The sequence below is a fragment of the Hippopotamus amphibius genome, chromosome 3, assembly GCF_030028045.1.
Source record: "Hippopotamus amphibius kiboko isolate mHipAmp2 chromosome 3, mHipAmp2.hap2, whole genome shotgun sequence".
Classification (NCBI taxonomy): Eukaryota; Metazoa; Chordata; class Mammalia; order Artiodactyla; family Hippopotamidae; genus Hippopotamus; species Hippopotamus amphibius.
The window spans coordinates 66616464-66634106 of record NC_080188.1 but is presented as its reverse complement, the minus strand read 5'-3'; the positions used below and the strand labels follow the sequence as shown (position 1 = coordinate 66634106).

The 17643-nt window shown below is 34.0% G+C and overlaps 1 protein-coding gene across 1 annotated transcript in view; it reads left to right on the top strand.

Moving 5' to 3' along the window:
- STPG2 (sperm tail PG-rich repeat containing 2) overlaps positions 1-16723 on the top strand; it is a 646188-nt gene extending 629465 nt beyond the window's left edge. Inside the window, exon 12 of the mRNA XM_057728986.1 lies at positions 16484-16723. Within this exon, the coding sequence (XP_057584969.1) occupies positions 16484-16510 (27 nt within the window). The 3' untranslated portion in view covers positions 16511-16723. The remainder of the gene's footprint in view (positions 1-16483) is intronic.
- Positions 16724-17643: the final 920 nt, after the last annotated feature.

The following is a 17643-nucleotide window of genomic DNA, read 5'->3' as shown; positions in this document are numbered from 1 at the left end:
TTCTCCTATCGTTAGAAACAAAGTTGACCATGCTCATGTCTAAGTTCATTTTGTGTGCTGTGCCATGATTGAAATTAGGGGCCTCACAAAACTATACTGACTCCAGAGGAGAGAAGACAAGATGGCAGAATATAAGACCTTAAGCTCACCTCCTCCCATGAGAACACAAAAATCACAACTAACTGTTGAATAACTAACAACAGAAAAGGACTGGAACCTACCAAAAAAGATATTCTACATCCAAAGACAAAGAAGAAATTACAACGAGATAGTAGGAGGGGCACACTCACAATATAATCAAATCCCATAATCACCTGGTGGGCAACCCACAAACTGGAGAAAAATTATATTGCAGAAGTTCTCCCACAGGAGTGAGAATTCTGAGCCCCATTTCAGGCTTTCCAGCCTGGGGGTCTGGCATCAGAAGGAGAGCCCCAGAAGCATTTGGCTTTGAAGCCCAGGGGGTCCTGATCACAGCAGCTCCACAGGATTGGGGGAAAAAGAGTGTGTGTGGAGGACATACACAAGATCTCCATGTGTACCAGAACCCAGGGCAAAAGCAGGGACTTCATAGGAGCCTGTGCTAACCTACCTGCTGGTCTTGGAGGGTCTCATTGGGAGGTGGAGGGCAGGGGCAGCTGTGACTCTCTCTTTGGATATAAAAGCTTGTGGTAAACTATCCGGCAGCAGTCATCTGAAGGCTGACATCTTGCTTGGAACATTAGCACCAAGACCTGTCCCCACCAACAGCCTGTAGATACAAGTGCTGGGATGCCTCAGACCAAACAACCAACAGGGTGGGAACATAGTCCCCCTCCATCAACAGAAAGGCTGCCTAAAGACTTCTGGAGCCCACAGCCACTTCTAGACATACTCCTTTTCATAGCCCTACCCACCATAGGGCCAGGACACAACTCTACCCACCAGAGGGCAGGGATCAGCCCCTCCCACCAGGAAGCCTGCCCAAACTTCTAGACCAGCCTCACCCACCAGGGGCTAGACACCAGAAGCAAGAAATAGAGAGTCCCACAGCCTGTGGAACTGAGTCCACAAACAAACATAGGTCAGAACCCACCCCTGGACCAGCTGGTCCCTGGCCATTGGATGATGAGAGGAGAGTGTACTTCTGGGACACATAGGACATCCACTACAGAGGGCAACTTCTCCAAGGAAAAGAAACATAACTAACCTTACACATACATGAAAACACAAATAGAAGTTTAGACAAAGTGAGATGGCAGGGGAACATGTTCCACCGAAGAGACAAGCCAAAACCCCAGAATAATAACTAAGTGGCATGGAGATAGGCAACTACCCAAGAAAGAGTTCAGAGCAATGATCATAAAGATGATCCAAAAACTTGGGAAAAGAATGGATGCACAGAGCAAGAAGTTACAAGAAGTTTTTTAGCAAAGAATTGTAAGAAATAAAGATCAACCAAACAGCTGAAGAATATAATAATTGAAAGGAAGAACACACTAGAAGGAATAAATAGCAGAATAAATGAGGCAGGAGAATGGATAAGTGAGCTGGAAGACAGAGTGGTGAAATCACTACAGAACAGAATAAAGAAAAAAGAATGAAAAGGAATAAGGTCAGTTTAAGAGACCTCTTGGATAATGTCAAATGCAAAAACATTCACATTGTAAGGGTCCCAGAAGTAGAAGAGAGAGAGAAAGGGCCTGAGAAAATGTTTGAAGACATAATAGCTAATAACTTCCCTCAGATGGGAAAGGAAGGAGTCACCCAAGTCCAAGAAGCAGAGAGATTACCATATAGGATCAAGCCAAAGAGGAACACGCCAAGACACATAGTAATTAAATTGACAAAAATTATAGATAAAGAGAAAATATTGAAAGCAATGAGGGAAAAGCAACAAATAATATACAAAGGAACCCCCATAAGGTTATCAGCTGATTTTTCAGGAGAAAATCTTCAGGGCAGAAGAGAGTGGCACAATATATTTAAAGTGATGAAAGTGAAAAATCAAGAATACTCTATCCAGCAAGGCTCTCATTTAGATTTGATGGAGAAATCAAAAGCTTTATAGGCAAGCAAAAGCCCAGAGAGTTCAGAACCACCAAACCAGCTTTAAAACAAATGCTAAAGGAACTTCTCTAGGTGGAAAAGGAAAGGCCACAACTAGAAACAAGAAAATTATGAATGGAACATCTCACTGGTAAAGGCAAACATACAGTAAAGGTAGGAAATCATCCACACACAAATATGATATCTAAACCAATAATTGTGAGAAAAGAGTACAGATGCAGGATATTTGAAATGCATTTGAAATTAAGCTATCAGTAACTTAAAACAATCATGTATATATAGAGAGTGCTACAATAAAACATCATGGTAACTGCAAATCAAAAATCTACAATAGACATACACACAAACAAGAAAATGAAATCCAAACACAACACTAAAGACAGTCATTAAATCATGAGAGAAGAAAGTGAAAAAGGAAGGGGAGAAAAAAGACCTACAAAAACAAATCAAAACACTTAACAAAATGGAAATAAGAACATACATACTGATAATTACCTTAAATGTAAATGGATTAAATGCTCCAAGCAAAAGACACACACAATGGATAAAAAAACAAGACTCATATATATACTATCTACAAGAGACCCACTTCAGATCTAGAGACACATACAGACAAAGTGAGAGGATGGAAAAAGGTATTCCATGCAAATGGAAACCAAAAGAAAGCTGGAGTAGCAATACTCAAATCAGAAAAAGTAGACTTTAAAATAAAGACTGTTACAAGAGACAAAGAAGGACACTGCATAATAACCAAGGGATCAATCCAACAAGATATAACAATCATAAATATATATGCACCCAACATAGGAGTAATTCAATATACAAGGTAAATGTTTATAGCCATAAAAGGAGAAGTTGGCAGTAACACAAAAATAGTGGAGGACTTTAACACCCCAGTTACATCAATAGACAGATCAGCCAGACAAAAAATCAAGAAGGAAACACAGGCCTTAAATGATGCATTAGACCAGATGGACTTAATTGATATTTATAGGTCATTCCATCCAAAAGCAGAAGAATACACATTCTTTTCAACTGCACATGGAACATTCTTCAGGACAGATCACATGTTGGGCCACAAAACAAGCCTCAGTAAATCTAAGAAAATTGAAATCATATCAAGGATCTTTTCTGACCCCAATGCTATGAGAATAGAAATCAAATACAAGAAAAAAAACTGCAAAAAGTACAAACATGTGGAGGAGAGACAGTATGCTGCTAAACAAACAGTGGATCACTGAATAAATCAAAGAGGAAATCAAAAAATACCCAGAGACAAATGAAAATGAAGACACAAGGATCCAAAACCTATGGAATGCAGCAAAAGCAGTTCTAAGAGGGAAGTTTATAGTGTTACGAGTTTACATCAGGAAACAAGAAAAATCTCTAAATAACCTAACATTACACTTAAAGCAACTAGAGAAAGAAGACCAAAAAAACCCCAAAATTAGTAGGAAAGGAATCATAAAGACCAGAGCAGAAATAAATGAAATAGAGACTAAAAAACAATAGAAAAAAAATCAATGAAACCAAAACATGGTTCTTTGAAAAGATAAATAAAATTGATAAATATTTAGCCAGACTAATCAAGAAAGAAGGGGAGAGGGTCCACATCAATACAAATAGAAATGAAAAAGGAGAAGTTACAAGGGACGCCACAGAAGGTGGTGATACAAAGGATCATAAGAGACTACTACAAGCAACTATATGCCAATGAAATGGACAACCTAAAGAACTTGTCCATTTCTTAGAAAGGTACAGTCTCCCAAGATGGAACCAGGAAGAAATAGAAAATATGAACAGACCAATCACAAGTACTGAAATTGGAACTGTGATTAAAAACTCCCAACAAACAAAAGTCCAGGACCAGTTAGCTTCACTGGTGAATTCTATCAAACATTTAGAGAAGAGTTAACACCTATACTTCTGACTCTATTACAAAAAATTGCAAGGGAAGGAACACTTCAGAACTCATTCTATGAGGCTACCATCACTGTGACATGAAAACCAAAGTACCACAAAAAAAGAAAATTACAGGCCAATATCACTGATGAACATAGATGAAAAAATCTTCAACAAAATTCTAGCAAAACAAATCCAACAATATATTAAAAGGATCATACACCATGACCAAGTGGGTTTCATCCTAGGAATGCAAGCATTTTTTTAATATCCAAAAATCAATCATTATGACACACCACATTAACAAATTGAAGAATAACAACCATATAACCATCTCAATGGGTGCATAAAAACCTTTTGATAAAACTCAACATCGATTTGTGATAAAAACTCTCCAGAAAGTGGGCATAGAGGGAACCTACCTCAACATAATAAATGCCATTTATGACAAACCTGCAGCTAACCTCATACTTAACAGTGAAAAGCTGAAAGCATCTCCTCGAAGATCAAGAATAAGACAAGGATGTATACTCTCACCGGTTTTATTCAACATAGTTTTGCCAGTCCTAGCCACAGCAATCAGAGAAGAAAAAGAAAGTAAAGGAATCCAAATTGGAAAAGAAGTTAAACTATCACTCTTTGCAGATGACATGATACTATATACATAGAACATCCTAAACACGCTATCAGAAAACTACTAGAGTTCATCAATGAATTCAGTAAAGCTGGAGGATACAAAATTAATACACATAAATCTGTTGCATTTCTATACACTGACAGTGAAATTAACAAGAGAAATTAAGGAAACAATCCCATTTACCATTGCAACTAAAAGAATAAAATACCTAGGAATGTACCTACCTAAGGAGGCAAAAGAACTATACTTCAAAAACTATAAGATGCTGATGAAAGAAACTGAAGATGACACAAACAAATGGAAAGATATACCATGTTCTTGGATTGGAAGAATCAGTATTGTCAAAATGACTATACTGCCTATGGCAATCTACAGATTTAATGCAATTCCTATCAAATTACCAATGGCATTGTTCACAGAACTAGAACAAAAAATTTCTAAATTTGTATGGAAACACAAAAGACCCTGAATAGCCAATAGCAAATGTAAGAAAAATGGAGATGGAAGAATCAGGCTGCCTGACTGCAGATTATATGACAAAGCTACAGTAATCAAAACAGTTTGGTGTTGGCACAAAAACAAAAATATAGATCAATGCAACAGGATAGAAACCCCAGAATTAAATCCATGCACATATGGTCAATTAATCTCTGACAAAATAGGCAAGCAAATACAATGGAGAAAAGACAGTCTCTTCCATAAATATTCTGGGACAACTGGGCACCTACATGTAAAACAATGAAGTTAGAACATTCTCTAACACCATACACAAAAATAAACTGAAAATGTATTAAAGACTTAGATATAAGACTGGATACAATAAAACTCCTAGAGGAAAACATAGGCAGAACACTCTTTGACATTAACTGCAGTAATATCTTTTGGGCTCTAGCTCCTAGAGTAATGAAAATAAAAACAAAAATAAACAAATGGGGCCTAATGAAACCTAAAAGCTTTTGTACAGCAAAGGAAACCATATGCAGAACAAAAAGACAATCTATATCATGGGAGAAAATATTTGCAAATGTTGCAACAAAGGATTAATCCCCAATGTATACAAACAGCTCATACAGCTCAATATAAAGAACAAACAACCTAATCAAAAAATGGGAGAAGATTGAAAAAGACATTTCTCCAAAGAAGACTTACAGATGGCTAACAGGCACATGAAAAGATGCTCAACATTATTATTTATTAGAGAGATGCAAAATTACAATGAGTTATCACCTCACAGGGTTCAGAATGGCTAACATCAAAAAGTCTAGAAATAAATGCTGGAGAGGATGTGGAGGAAAAGGAACTGTTGATGGGAATGTACACTGGTACAGCTACTATGAAGAACAGTATGGAGATTCCTTTAAAAACTAAAAATAGAGCTTCTATATGATCCTGCATTCCCACTCCTGAATATATCTAGAAAAAGCCGTAATTTGAAAAGATACATGCACCCAATGTTCATTACAGCACTACTGACAATAGCCAAGACATGGAATCAACCTAAATGTTCATCAACAGATGAATGGATAAAGAAGATATGGTATGTATGTGTGCTTGTATATACGTATATATGTATATACATGACTATATATATGCTATTATTATATATATAATGGAATATTAGCCTTAAAAAGAATGAAATAATGCCATTTACAGCAACATGGATAGACCTAGAGATTATCATACTAAGCTATGTAAGTGAGACAGAGAAAGACAAATATCATATTATGTCACTTATATGTGGAATCTAAAAAAATGATACAAATGAACTTATTTACAAAACAAAAATAGACTCACAGACATGAAAAACAAACTTATGGTTACCAAAAGGGAGGGGGGAGGGATAAATTAGGAGTGTGGAATTAAAATATACACACTACTCTATATGATATAGATAACTGACAAGGACCTACTGTATAGCACAGGGAACTGTATTCAATATCATGTAATAACCCATAATGGAAGAGAAATTATAAAAAGAAAGTATACACACACACATATATGAATCACTTTGCTGTACACCTGAAACTAATACATTGTAAGTCAACTATATTTCAATAAAAATTTAAAAATTAAAATTAAAAGTAAAGTAGCATTGACATATATACACTACCAAATGTAAAATAGATAGCTAGTGGGAAGCTGCTGCATAACACAGGGAGATCAACTCAATAATGGGTGATGACTTAGAGGGCTGGGATACGGAGGGTGGGAAGGAGTTGCAGGAGGGAGGGGTTATGGGATATATATATAAATACAGCTGATTCACTTTGTTGTACAGCAAAAACTGGCACAACAGTGTAAAGCAATTATATTCCAATAAAGAGCTTTGAAAATGCATTTAAAAAGTAAAAATATAAAAAATAAAACCTCTACTGACTCCAGTATTTTACCCTCAATGATACTACACTATTTAATCATCTCTAGACTGAGAATGACAAAATTTCAATGTCCTGAAGTGAATATTTTTACTTGAAAGTAGGTTGAGGAAGCCTGAGTCAGCCCTCTAAGTCTCCTTTAGTCCATTCCCATCACTATTATATCTAGCTGTAATTCTTTGAAAATTATAGCAGATAAATGTTCTATCTCTGTTTTTCATTAACAGAGTTCTTCCCTAATCGTATGTTTTCTTGGCCATTTTGGTGGGAATTTGAGTAGGAGGAACACTTGATGCCAGATATAGAGGAAAACAAACAAGACATCAGGTGGAAAGCCTCTCATTTACATTTTATTTAATTGATAAATTTATATACATCTGGATTTATCTCATAATACTTTCCAACTGCTACAGTAGAAGCTCACTCATTTTTTAACAGTAATAACTGCAAATATGCTATGGATTTTATCCACTTTCTGTATTTTCTGGGATATTTTACTATCGGTTATGCCCTCTTATTCTCATCAACAGGGTAATTTCTCTTGTCCTTAAATAGTTTCAAATCTCCTCTGTTAAAAAAATAAAACTAAAATTATAGACCAGTATTTCCAGATGCTTCATTTATCTATGGTTATTTCTTTCTCTTTTCTATCTTTGAAGCCAGGTTCTTGAGTAAGTTTCTCATTACTGCTGTACTTCCTTCTCCTCTTCTTAGTTTCCTCCAGTCTGGCTTATATTCACTTTAGTTTACCTCACTAAATTAATTATTGTATTCCTTTTCTTTCAAAATGAAGAATGTTTTTCAGTCCACTTATTATTAGAGTTCTCAGCAGTGTTCACATTTTGGTACACTCTCTTCTCGGCTTCACTGACATACTACTCTCTGCTATTCCTCCTACCTCTCTACCTGATCCATTTTTATCTCTCTTATATCTTCCTTCCCCATATGTGGCCATGAATTAGGTTTCATAAATTTGACCCTGGGTCATTCTCTTATGCTATAATCTCTCCACAGTCTTATTTGCAGACAACCTGAAAATTTTCATCTTTAATCCATTCTTCTCTGAGCCTCAGACTATACAGTTTTTCCTGCTTCCAGAAGATAACTGTAACCTGAAAAGCCTCTTGCTAATTATTATTTAAGAAAATAAACAAAAATAATTCCCATTGAAATTGGTGATATGCAATTATTTCAGTAATTACATAAGTACACATATGCTCAATGTTTTCATAATAAAAACATTAATGCAAAATATAGTAATGAATGATCTTTCTAAAATAGCAAATCAGAAAATCATCTCTCGCCCTCTTTTTAATAAACCTCAATGGTCTCTAATCACTTTCATCATAAAGACTCCTTATCTTGGCCTATTTACCTTCAAAGCATCATCCCTCATGATGTCTCCATTTCTTTATTCCACTCCAGGCCCACTGGTCTTCTTTCAGTTACTAGAACTTGTTACAGAGTCTTTGTTTATGTTGGTCTATGAGTCTAGAGTACCTCCCTCCATCCTCCCCTCCACCCTACCACATCACCATTGCCTACCTAGGTTCTATCCTTCCTTCAAATTTCAGTTCAATCATCACTTCCTTAATGAAGCCTCTGATAGCCCTTCCTTGGTCAAATCTTCCTATTTGTCTTTGTATACCTCTTCTTAAGAGTTCTTATCACTGTTTGATTTTACATTTACTTTATGATTGTCTAATTATTGGTAGTGGATTTCACAAGGCCTGAAATTTTATCTCATTTCTTGAGAATGTTATCATTAGACCCTAATATAGTGCCTGGTATGTTGTAAGCACTTGATCTCCACTTGTGGAATAAATGACAGGAAGGGGGAATAAATGGAATTTACCCAGTTTTCCTTTTCTAAATCATGAAAATTTTAGATTAGGACTATAGCCCTGGGAGTAATCTATGAATACTGGTTCATTGTTCTTTCTGTTTTGTAAATAAGTTCATTTGTATCATTTTTTTAGGTTCCACATAAGTGAGATCATATGATATTTGTCTTTCTCTGTCTGACTTATTTCACTTAGTATGATAATCTCTAGGTCCATCCACATTGCTACAAATGGCATTATTTCATTCTTTTTTTATGGCTGAGTAGTATTCCATTGTGTATATATACCACATCTTCTTTAACCATTCATCTATTGATGGACACTTAGGTTGCTTCCATATCTTGGATACTGTAAATAATGTTGCTATACACATTGGGGTGCATGCATCTTTTCAAATTAGTGTTTTCATTTTCTTCAGGTATACACCCAGGAGTAGAAATTACTGGATCATACAGTAGTTCTAATTTTAGTTTTTTGAGGAACCTCCATACCATTTTCTTTAGTGGCTGCTCCAATTTACATGGTTTTCTAGGGTTCCCTTTTCTCCACATCGTGGCCAACATTTGTTATTTGTAAACTTTTTGATGATAACCATTCTGACAGGCATGATGTGATATCTTATTGTTTTGCTTTGCATTCCTTTAATAATTAGCAATGTTGAGCATATTTTCACATGCCTGTTAGCCATCTGTTATCTTTGGAGAAATGTCTGTTCAGGTCTTGTGTCCATTTTTTTTATTGTTTTTTTGATATTGTGTTGTGTGAGCTATTGTATATTTTGGATATTAACCCCTTGTTGGTCACATCATTTGCAAATATTTTCTCCTATTCCACAGGTTGTCTTTTCATTTTGTTGATGGTTTCCTTTGTTGTACAAAAGCTTTTAAGTTTCGTTTGGTCCCATTTGTTCATTTCTGCTTTTGTTTCCTTTGCCTTAAGAGACAGATTCCCCAAAAAATGTTGCTATGATTTATGTCAGAGTATTCTCCCTATATTTTCTTCTAAGAGTCTTATACTATCCCATCTTACATTTAGGTCTTTAATCCATTTTGAGTTTATTTTTGTATATGATGTTAGAGAATGTTCTGCTTTCATTCTTTTACATGTAGCTGCCCTGTTTTCCTAGCACCACTTATTGAAGAGACTGACTTTTCTGCATTGTATATTCTTGCCTCTTTTCTCACAGATTGACTGTAAGTGCATGGGTTTATTTCTGGGCTCTCTATTCTGTTCCATTGGTCTATGTGTCTGTTTTTGTGCCAGTACCATACTGTTTTCATTACTGTAGCTTTGTAGTATAGTCTGAAGTCAGGGAGTGTGATAACTCCAGCTTGGTTCTTTTTTCTCAAGATTGCTTTGGCTATTCAGGGTCTTTTGTGGTTCTATATCAATTTTAGGATTTTTTTTTATAGTTCTGTGAAAAATGTCATGGGTATTTTGATAGAGATTGCATTAAATATGTAGATGGCTTTAGGTAGTATGGGCATTTTAACAATAGTAATTCTTCCAATCCATTTACACAGGATTTCTTTCTGTCTCTTTGTATCAGAAAATTTTTAATTAATTTGATGCAAATATTTACTTTTTTGGAGAACACTATACAAGTAATAATAATAATGATAATACTTGATACTTATAAAATGGTGTTGATATGCCAGGCTTGATATACTTTAAACATATTAATTCACTTAATCCTCAAAAGAATACTACAAAATAAGTATTTTTTTTTTTTATCATTCTCATTTTCCAAATGTGAAAACCAAAGCACAGAGAGTAAGTTAAGTAAGTTGCTTAAGGACACAAAGATAGCATATAGCAAGGGTGGGGTCATAGAAAGTCCATGCTTTTAACCACTAAGTTATATTGCCTCTCAATAACAAAGACTAATTTCCATATTTAATTCAATTAACATACCCAGAAAGTTTGTATAAGGTAGATAACATTGTCTCTATTTAAAAAATTAGGGAACTGATGTTCATAAAGGAGAGATAAACTTCCAGACACCACAGATATTATGTTTCACTGATATCTATTAAGTATTCTTTTTCATGAGACTGGTTCTAAAACTGTAATTCTCATCCTATCACATGTAGACAATGAAACAGTACAGCATACATCTATGAATGCAGTATTCTCAAAAATATGTACTTATCTACAATGTTCTTGGTAGGACATGAAAAATAAAGGATATGTGTTGATAGGGCTATGTTAGGACTGGTGCTAGTCACATAGGAGGCATTCAATCCATACTGGTTGAATGAAATCCCATAATTTTGTTTATCAGTAATCTCCTTTTAGCAAGAGATTCAGTGGACATTTCTCACAGCAGCTGAAAATTAGACACTGGGTTTTTTTGTTAATTTGTTTTTGTTTTCTAGTTTTTAGAGTTGTTTCAAATTTTTGTCCTTATCAATGTTTTCATTGGTATGTGAATGCCAAATGTAAATGAACTTTTGTTACTGCATGTTCACAGTACTAAAGATAGTTTTGGACAGATGATAAGCATGTAACCAACATTTGTTGAAAGGATAAATGCTGAGAGAAGACACATCTGGGAAACCAATATCTACTGTCATTAGAAGCAAAATTTTGAGAATAAAATTATTTGATATTAATATATGCAAAAAAAACTATGTATTTCTTTTTTAAAAATGGTTAAGGTTTTACCAAAGATTTTGGTCTCCCTCAAATATATATGCTTTTTGGCAAAACTATTAAACATACATTATTTAACCTCATGACTAGCAACTTTTTTATACTTTAAAGTATATTTATAGATATTAACCCTAAGAATCTAAATGTGTAAGATACTAATGAATAGTTTTGTTATGTTACAGAAGTTATGTATATTAATGAATTCATTATTGATTTATGTAAAATAATTTTTCAAAGTTTATGAATGATATAAGATTTTATTCTTTTGTTTAAATATCCATAGCTCAGTCCGTTTTTAAGACATTCTGTTCTGAAAAGAACATTTAACGTCACTCTACCAAATCCTCTCCTAATTAAGAGAGAAAATACTCCAATTATAGAACAAAAAAACAAACAAAAACGCCCAGGAAGCAAAGTAGAATCTTCTGAATGGTAAGTGTGTTTGCTTGTCCTCACTGAATCATATGGCCACTACAATTTTACAGTTAATAATTTGTGTCATACAGAATCTCTAGGTGAGATAATACTTTCATGTCTTAAAAGCAATATATTTGCATCCCTCTTCCAAAGATTGGTTATATTTATGGTCCCAAGGAGTAATTAAGGGATTATAGTAGAGGACAATTTGCATGCTTCTAGAAATGACTGGTAATCTGGTCAAGAAGAGCTATTACATTTCATTTTCATAAAGCCTGCTTTTCATTTACCTTTGCTGCCAAGATAGAAGAGTTACCTTAATGAGGTGAAGGTGACAGACTTTCTTTTAATTAACATCTTTTTCAATACAAAGTAGTCTAAAAATTAAGGCCATGCTTAAGTCAGTCATTTTAAGATTACATTTCATTGACATTTAGGCTTTTTGACCAAATTGTAGAATCAAGCAAGTTTGCACTAAGATAGATAAATAGTTGATATTGAATTATGGGTTAAAAACTGACTGTATAATAATGACTGTGACAGTGGTTTCGACTTTGATTTTTTGAGGGGGAGGCAGGGGGTGCTGGATTTAGACAATTTGATGTTGTATTCCAGACAAAAATTCCTTTTCACTTCAGTAGCCATACCACCAAGTGGCATTATATTTTGGGAACTAACTGAGATTGTATTAATTGCTAGAGAACTAGATTCTAAATAGAAAATTATTTATTAAAGTAATAAAATATAAAGTTTAATATCTGATATATCTTTAGACTACTTACTGGTCAGTAGATCAAATTCATACAGATATCATCGGAGTTTATTCCTGCTACAGTCCAGACCTCTGCTGTCCATAATGGTAGCCACTAATCACATGACTATTGAGCACCTGAAATGTGGCTATTTCAATTTGAGATAAGCTGTAAGTCTGATATGCACACCAGATTTTGAAGACTTACCTTGACAAAAAAAAGTATAAAATATCTGATTAATAATGTTTTATGTTGAAATGATAATATTTAAGATATATTGTGTTAAAATATGCTACTATGCTTACTTTCATCTGTTTATTTTTACTTGTTTAATATGGTCATAGGCTCATATTATATTTCTATTGAACAGTGTTGATCTAGAACATCCATGTTTAGAAATAGTGAATTCATCAGTAAACTATATTGAAAAACAACATCTACAATAATGTCTCATTTTCAGTTCCATTTCACATGTTATACTTTTGCTTCTATTATCTGTTTTGTTATGACAGGGAGCAGTAGCCCATTAACTTCATTAATAATCATCATTAGTTATTAATATGCAGTATTTCCTTTAAAATGCAAAGCTTTAAAAGCTATTTAATCTCATTAAAAACTACTGCCTTGCCATTTATGCTATAATTGTCATAATTTTCAATTCTGTATCTATTTTTGGCCCCAAAGGGGTTATTATTATCATTTCTTGAGTTATATTCATTTAGATTTACCCACATATTTATCTGTTACATTGTTCTTCATTCTTTCATTTCTGTGCTTCTCTTTGAGATCACTATTCTTCTATCTAACGAACTCTTTTTAATATATAAGTTCATGTAGATTTGCTGTTGATGAGTCCTCTCAGTTTTTGTTTGGAAACATTTTTATTTCATCTTCATTTTTGAGGAATATTTTTCCTGGATAAAGAATTCCTGGTTCACACATATTTTCTTTCAGCATTTTAAAGATGTCATTGCATTATCTTCTGCATGGTTTTTTTATGAAATGTTTTTTCTTTGAATATCATGTGTCTGTTATCTGGCTGCTTTTTCAAGTTTTCTTTATGAATTTTTAAAAATCAATTTTACTCTAATACACCTAGGTTCTCTTGCTCTCCGCTTCTATTCTCCTTGGTATTTGCTAAAGTTCTGGATTGTGTGGATTGATGTTCTTTTATCAATTGTGGAAAATTCTCACTATTATCTATTAAAATATTGCTTTTGTAACATTTTATAACATTCTTTTATTTTGAAAATAAGATAGAGATTACAGATCTGTATCTTTTTAGAAAATACAACTACAGATATTAAATCTTTTTTATTGTATGTCATATATCTTGGATTTCTTTTCTATAGTATAGACTCTTTTTTTTCTCTACTTCGGTCTGTATATTTTCTGACAATCTTTCTTCTAGATCACTAATCCTCTCTTCAGGAGTCTAATCTGCAGTTAAACACATCTGTTGCATTCTTAATGTCAATTATTATATTTTTAATTCTATAATTTCCATTTGATTATTGTCTGTAAATTCCATTTATGTGGTGAGATTCTCCATCTTATCAACAATTTTGTTAAGCATTTTACTTTTCATTATTTTAAAGGCCATAACACATAACTCCATCTCTGATTCACCTTTGAATTTGCTTATATTTTTTTAGTTTCTATCTTTTAATTCTATCTCCTGGCATGCTTAATAAGTTTGATCAAATGTTGGTTTTAGCTTATGAAAAATTATAGAGATAATTTAATGTTTTGTCTCATACTATCTTCCTCCAAACAGAATATCCTTCTGCTTTCTCTCAGGCACCTTAAATATGGGGCAAATCAATTTTTTCCAGTGTGGAATTTTGCTCATTTAGGACTAAGCTTCCCATTTTTGTGAGAATTGATCTAATTCTCATCATCTATGTTCCTAGGGCATAACCTTTCTGTGCTGCTAACAGGAAGTCAGTGATAATCACTAGAATTCCTTCCCCAATATTTTTTCCTCCATCCTGTGAAATTGCCAAACACTCGTGGAGATGCCCAGATCTTTACCTGCCACTTCTGACTCTACTTCTTAGACTCTTGTTCTCTTTTCTTTGGAACTTTTGTCCCCTCAAGTCCCACTATCTTGTACCTAAACTGTAAGGTTTGTTTCTATAGACCCTAAGAAGGCCAAAATCTCAGCTTAGATTCGTATTTCTTTGTGGCTGTCTTCTTAGCCTTAGGAAATATAAGAGTCCTCAAGGCAATGTAACTCTTACCTCAATGTTGTTCCCTCCCAACCCTTCTCACCAGGTTCCTGGCCCTTACAAGACATGGTTTTCTGTGTAGCTCTCCATTCTCTTGACAAAACATAAAAAAAAATAAATTCCCTAATTTTTCTCAGAGATTTGGTCTGCAACAAGTTATTCTGCCATATCTGAAATTCTTCCTTTACTATAGTTTGCCAAGCTTTTTGCCTTTTACCACTCAAACAATTCTTGAAATCATGTCTTTCATGAACATTTATAACTAAAAAGAGTATTTTCTAGATTTGTAACTATATCCTTATCATCCTACTAAAAGTATGTTATTTTTAAGAAAGTATATTTATTAACTGAGGATGAAGGCATATTTATTTCTCTGAAGACTGTTATCACATTATAGACTAAAAGAATACTTTAAGGTTTTATGTTTAATTATTTAATTATTTTTACATGCTGTCACAAAATAAGCCCTTCAGAAATGTTTTCATGTCCCAGATGTGCCTGCCCACATCCAAATCCCTGTGCAATCAACCTTCAGAAGACAAAGCAGACTAGCTCCTTGTTCAACATTACCATTACAGAGGAACAAAAAGACTGACTCCATCTTTTCTGTTTATATACTCTATCATTACCACTAGAGAACCACAAAAGACATCAGATTTGCATTCAGAATTATTCTGCATTTCAGTTAATACACTGTCATTTAGAGGCTCCCTCCTTTAATTAACTTTCAGGAAAAACAATTTTATTTCACAATTAGAGAGGAGTTTAATGCTTGGCTGAGCTACTACACTAACTCTAAAGAAAAAAATGAGTGAGTTAACATGTTCAAATGGCTGCTAACAGCTCGACTCATGTTTAGGTGAAGTGGGAGCAAGCTAGATAAGAGAGGAGTGTTGGATGGTTGAAAATTGGGAAAGAATCACGAACTGAATGTCAAATAGCAAGGTGATGTCACCAGAACAGATTCTCTGGACTTCATAGGTTTACCTTGGGTCAAATAATCACATTTTGTTCAACTGTTCCAGGTTATAATGGAAATGAGCATAAAATATTTTTGTCATGTATAGTCTCACATACGTGAAACTTAGTGAAAAAACTGATTTCTCCTAAGATGAAATCTAGTACAGCCTCCTATGTGCTACAAGTACATTTTAAAACCAATTATATTATAAAGGATCTTCATCCCCAAAACATTCGTTAATGAATAAATCAGTATATCAAATTATATTTTGAAAGATTTATCAGCTTATTTACTTGCTACTTCTTTACTGTTCTGTCACTTGATACTTCATCTTAATAAATTCACTATTATTATGATATAACATCCAAACAACTGCAGGTATAATATGCTTTTTAATATATAATTTCAAGTAGCCTGAATCTCCAGAAGAGTCATTAGGACAATCTGAAAGCTAGAATTTTGACGTAATATGAACTACTTGATATCAATGATATTTAGTCAGTTTGGTTAGGGGAAAAAAGGTATTTTGTGAAATTTTTATATATTTTTTTTTTATTTGAGGTAATGTAACTAGGGGAGCAATCTGAGATAATATTTTGGCTTAGGTTGAGAAGTACAATAGAGACACCACTTACTGAAACAGCCTTTCTTTCCCCACAGATATATTCCAAAGGTATTATCTATTAATATAAAGATAAGCTGACAGTTCTCTCACATAGAAGTAATTCCATTTTGATGATGTCCTCCATCAGCTGCTTGAAGAAACATAACTGCACTTCTAACCTCAAGAAACAAAAATCTGTTCCTGCAAGATATTTAATTCTCTATATTTTCCTCAAGAATTTTCCTATTACAAAATAGTATGCATATTTGTTGTATTCTTTCTAAATGTATATTACTAGTGCTTTCATATAAAATATAATGCTGAATAAAGACATCTGATGAAAGTCTTTCTTTTTTACTTTAGAATCTCATTCTGTGACCAGAGAATGCAATTACTTTCCAAATACTAGGCATGTTGAAACAAAGTAAATGATGTTATTTTGTGTATGTGTTATCCACTTGACTTATTTTCTTACTCTTCATTTCTCTGAAATTATAAAAGTGGAGAATAAAAATTATAAAAGAAATGTTCAATATGTTTTACTTTTTGTAAGTTTTATATACAGATAAGAGCAAGGAAAAAGTGATTGCACTGTGGCAACACAATTTAATTCCAATAGCCAACATATCTGGTGAAGATAAATATTAAATTCCAAGACTTTTGGGGTTAATGCTCTACTTCTAGCATGGTCTTAAAAAGCAAATCAGGACTTCCTAGGTGGTGCAGTGGTAAAGAATCTGCCTACCAATGCAGGGGACACGGGTTCAAGCCCTGCCCTGAGAAGGTTCCACATGCCACGGAGCAACTAAGCCTGTGTGCCACAACTATTGAGCCTGTGCTCTAGAGCCTGTGAGCCACAACTACTCAGCCATGTGCTGCAACTACTGAAGCCCATGCGCCTAGGGCCCATGTTCCACAACAAGAGAAGCCACTACAATGAGGAGCCTGTGCACCACAATGAAGAGTAGCCCCCGCCAGCAGCAACTAGAGAAAGCCCGTGTGCAGCAACGAAGACCCAACGCAGCCAATAAATAAATAAATTAATTAATTAATTAATTATTTAAAAAAAGCAAATCAGAGACAAGGATTTGGATCCATGGCTCCTAATTTTGGGGGTAGCATAATTATTTCCCCTTTGAAATTTGGTAAAAGTTATGGAAATTTCATTAATAAAAATGGACTTATGCAAAGAACCTAAAATTTAGCATGATTTCAA